The sequence below is a fragment of the Sipha flava genome, unplaced genomic scaffold (genome assembly GCF_003268045.1).
Source record: "Sipha flava isolate LNK unplaced genomic scaffold, YSA_version1 341_pilon_pilon, whole genome shotgun sequence".
In the NCBI taxonomy this organism is placed as follows: Eukaryota; Metazoa; Arthropoda; class Insecta; order Hemiptera; family Aphididae; genus Sipha; species Sipha flava.
This window is the reverse complement of record NW_020273033.1, coordinates 1-4,866: the sequence shown is the minus strand read 5'-3', so window position 1 is coordinate 4,866 and position 4,866 is coordinate 1. Positions and strand designations below refer to the sequence as shown.

The 4,866-nt window shown below is 27.7% G+C and overlaps 1 protein-coding gene across 2 annotated transcripts in view; it reads left to right on the top strand.

Annotated features, from left to right (window-relative positions):
• LOC112687329 (THAP domain-containing protein 1-like) overlaps nt 1–2,771 on the top strand; it is a 14,331-nt gene extending 11,560 nt beyond the window's left edge. Inside the window, exons 6-11 of one of the 2 annotated variants that reach the window (XM_025559969.1) lie at nt 34–86; nt 335–391; nt 854–1,000; nt 1,160–2,001; nt 2,155–2,432; nt 2,495–2,771. In XM_025559969.1, coding sequence (XP_025415754.1) covers nt 1,931–2,001; nt 2,155–2,432; nt 2,495–2,766 — 621 coding nt within the window. In that variant the 5' untranslated portion in view covers nt 34–86; nt 335–391; nt 854–1,000; nt 1,160–1,930 and the 3' untranslated portion in view covers nt 2,767–2,771. Of the gene's footprint in view, nt 1–33; nt 87–334; nt 392–853; nt 1,001–1,031; nt 2,002–2,154; nt 2,433–2,494 lie in introns of those variants that run through there. The other variant, XM_025559970.1, reaches the window with a different exon arrangement.
• The last annotated feature ends 2,095 nt before the right edge of the window (nt 2,772–4,866 follow it).

Genomic DNA, 4,866 nt, shown 5'->3' with positions numbered 1-4,866 from the left:
AAATCTCAATAAGTATGTTATGTATCTTTTCAGAACTTGGATTTTTTTATTGTGTCAATCTAAAGGAGGTGGTCTTCTAGAGCCGGGTAACCACTTATAATTTTTATTTGTTGAATTTTATACATTAAATATTTAATGGAATAAAAATCAAATTCATGACTTTACATAAAATATCTTGAAACTTTAAAATCTTTTGATTAAAATTAACTAATAATAATTAACTCTTGATAGATTACGCTCATAAATGTTAAATTTAAATCAATTTAAATTAATCAATCTCTTTTCGTTTAAAAATATTCAAATTTTAATACATTTATTTTTGTTTCTTTTTCAGAACCTGAATTTTTTTTTTTATTGATTCAATCTTAAGAAAATGTCCTTCAAGATCTTGGTAACCACTTATCAATTTTTTTTTTTTAATTTTATACATTTAATATTTAATGGTTTAAAAAAATTAAATTCATTTAATTTATATAATATATCTTAAAACTTTTGAATCCTATGATTGAAATTAACTTATTATTTTATTTCTTAATAAATCGCATTCATCATTATAATATATAATTTTATTCAAATTAATCAATCTAATTTTTTTTTTAAATTTCAATTAATTTATTTTTTTTTTCATCTACCTAAATCAAAATTTCTCCAGGAGCTGGGGATTCCCTTTTAATTTTAAATTGTATAAATATGATAATTTTGTAATTTACTTAAAATATTATTAAAATCTAATAAATTATTTAAACTAATGCTTTTTGTCTAACTATTTATAAATCTAGTTTAAAAATTCTAAATTAATTTATAATCTTTGTATTTAATAATCAAATAATAATATTTTAATTCAATATAATAGCTACTGCTGTATCACTCTGGTTACACCATTACTTGCCAAATGCTATATCACTGCATCAAAGACACTCTGCACAGGAGCATTTCTGAAAAAGATTATTTATCAATAATTGCTGTACATGGTTCAAGAAGGATATACAATTATTTAATGGTATTTTTTACCTTGTATGGTATTACAAATATATATATTTATTTTCTTATTTTAAATGGAAGATAAAGTTTATTATTTACATACATTTTCTCAAGTTGTCATTATGCTTAAGATTTGACATTTTAGTCGTAGAAGAAGTAAAAAAATTTGTAAAATCAGGTGTAGAGGGAATAGGACGCAAGTTCTGGCATATCATGTGTGACGTTTCGGCCTCGTTCCTCTTCTACTGGCTAAAAGGTACACTTAGTCATTGACCTATAGATGGGCTGCTATAAAAAAATGTTGGACAACAAGATTGGTTGACGAGGAAACACGATGTTTGAGACATCACATCAACATAATCGTACTATCGGCGTCCACCAAGAGACACCAATTTTCGGAAGATTCCACGTGATTATGAATGTTGCCGATACCAATAAAGTATTGATGCTTTTCTTTCGATACAAGTACTTTTTGTATTCGATACCATGGTTATGATACTGATATCGATAAGAAAATACTGGTATCGAATGAACAGTATTGAATCAAATACTAATCGCCATATTGGTTCAAAAATCAAAATACTCGAATGCTATCGTACAATAATTATTTTCTAATAAAATGGTTTGTGCGCGTGGTGGTGGATTTGTTTACATAAATCAGTCATCACACCATAGTCTATACTCTATACGATTATATTATTATTTCCACGGACCAGAAACCACGGTCCACTATAGAATACATAGACTTCTATACTAAACTAGATAAGGTACTCGCGTTATCGGATGAAGCATTATCAACGTTAGGTCGCCATTTTGTTGGTTGGCAAAACATTATACATTTTGTATCATGCACGTGCTAAGTGAATTATTATTTTAGTATTTTATACAGTTATACATTTAAATACGTTATATTTTAGTTGTTTTTTATTATATTAAAGTTATAATTATTATGCCAGTATCGTGCGTGGCATTTGGATGTTCCAATAGGTATAAATCCGGTCAAAATATTCACTTTTTTCGGTAAGTTTGATTATGTGTATTTAAAATTAAATCAACGGTTTGGTATCTATACTCATAATTCCTAATATATAGATACATTCGTTTCTATGAATCATTAATACCTGTTTTATTATATTAATTTCAAAAAATTAATCTGTTTTCATTATTTTATAGATTTCCTTTGAATAATGAAAATGTAAATCAAAAGTGGATTATTGCATTGAGACGAAAACATTTTATACCTACCCAATGGAGTCGAATATGTAGTATTCATTTCATTGAAAGTGATTATGAACTAAGACCTGGTACAACTAAACCACGTTTAAAAATTGATGCTGTACCATCAAATTTCCCATCTTTTCCTTCTTACTATAAAAATTCTGCCAAACGTCCTCGAAAAGAACCTACAAAAAGAAGTTATACACCGATTGATGTTCCAAAAATTGATACAGGTTTACATTTAAATTTGATCCATATCCTGAATTGATAAATATTTAAAATTATTAAACCTTAGACCTTGAAGTAGAAGACAATTCACTGGTTGAAAATAGTGATGGTTTTCTAAAAATACATTCTGTTGCCGATAAAGAAGTTCAAACATTAGAAAATTATGGAAATGAACTCTTCTTAAAAAGTAAAATCAAGAAATTACAACAAAAATTAAGAAGAAAGCAAAATAAAATAAATAATTTACAAGATTTACTGAAAGACCTAAGGTATAAAAGTTTAATTGATGCTGAACCAGGAAATATTATAGAAAATTGTTTCAGTGGTAATATTTTATAATTATTCTTAAAAAAATTGCATTGCTTAATTTTCGCTTGGTATATGCAATATGCATGCATGCTAATGCTTGTTAGGTACTATATTGGATTTAAGTGAAATAAAAAATAATAATAAAGTAACTGGTGCACAATATTCAACAGAAATGAAACAGTTTTCTTTGACTTTGTATTATTACTCTCCAAAAGCTTATAATTTTTGCAGGTAATTAAATTGTATCTACACCTGGCTTATTGCTTATGGTATGCATAAATGTTATACTATGATATAAATGTATAATACTATTATTATTTTTTTAGAACTATACTAACTCTTCCTCATCCGTCATCTATCACAAATTGGACTTCTTCAGTGAAAACTGATCCAGGTTTTTTAGAAGAAGTATTTGAGTATTTAAAGAAAATTCCAGATGGTGATAAAGATTGTAATTTAGTTTTTGACGCCATGTCAATACGTAAAAAAATTATTTATGACGAAAAAAAAGACAAATTTTTAGGGTACTGTGATTTTGGAGGTATACAGGTTGAGGCACATGAGACCCCTGCAATCCAAACATTAGTTTTTATGCTTGTTGGTCTCAATGGCAAATGGAAATGGCCTATTGGCTACTTCTTACAATCGAAAAGTACAGCATCAGTACAAGCAGGATTAATAAAAACAGCAATTATAATGGCAAAAGAAGCAGGAGCTAGAGTGTGGGGTGTAACCTGTGATGGTACGACCACAAATATATCTACTATGACACACTTAGGATGCAAATTTAGTGGCTTGTATGATGAAATTGTTGAGTGGTTTAGTATACCTGAAATTGATTGAAAAGTAAGGTTTTAAAAACAAATTTAATTTAAATAGTATGTAACTCAATCTATTCCTATGATACTGGCTAGATCTATTATGTTCCTGATGCTTGCCATAATATCAAATTGGCCCGCAATGCACTTGCAACTTATCAACAGTTCAAAAGTAAAGATGGTGTTATTGATTGGACATACATCAAAGATTTAAATAAAGGTAAGTGAAGTATTCTATAAAGATTAATTATTTTGAAGTGATAGGGTAATATAAAATTAGTTTTGCTTACATTTTTATAGTTCAAGAAAAAGTAGGCTTACATGTAGCAAATAAATTAACTCCTTCTCATATTGATTGGAAAAAAAATATTATGAAAGTCAAATTGGCTGCACAAACATTAAGTGCGTCAACAGGAGATGCATTACAATTTTTAAGACAGATAAAAGAGCCTACATTTAAAAACAGTTGAGTTAAAACTATTAATTAATACTATAAGATAATTTCCAATGATACATTTATATTTTTTTTTTTATACAAGTGTCACATTTCTCAAATATTTATTTCTCACTTATATTTGAAGGTGAAGAAACTGAACATTTTATTCGAGTCATTGATCAAATATTTGACTTTTTAAATTCGCATAACCCATATGGGAAAGGTTTTAAAAAACCATTATACAGAGATGATATGAATAGAATGCAGTGTATAATGATACCTCTAGTGGAGTATTTACTCAATCTTACAGATATCAAGGGAATACCAATTTATTTGACTCCACGCAAAACGTTTGTTATTGGTAAGTAATTTATTATTATTTAAGTAATATATCAAGCCCATGACTATTCCTTGGCCCGTTGCTAACTTATAGTACTCCATATTTACGATTCATTAAAATAACTGTATATTTACACTATAATTTATATATTTAGGGTTTGCAATAGCAGTTAAGCAATGTTCAGTTTAGCAGAAGACATTTTTCAAAGTACCCAGTATAAGTATATTCTAACTTACAAATTTTCTTAAGACCACCTGGAAATGTTTTTTTCAAAAATTAGGCAACGTTTTGGAAATAATAACAATCCAAATGCTCTTGAATTAAAAACTGCCATGAAACAAATTCTGCTAAAGAATTCCATAACGTAGTCATATGCTGCTAATTGCATAGCTCTGGACAACACGTGCACAGAAAGCGTGTTTGAAATACGTTGGGCAAAGAAAAACGTTGAAAGTTTAGAAGAAGAGGAAGAAATACCAGATTTATTCACTAGTATAAATAATAAATTTGATATTGTTAAAGACAATGTTTTGTAT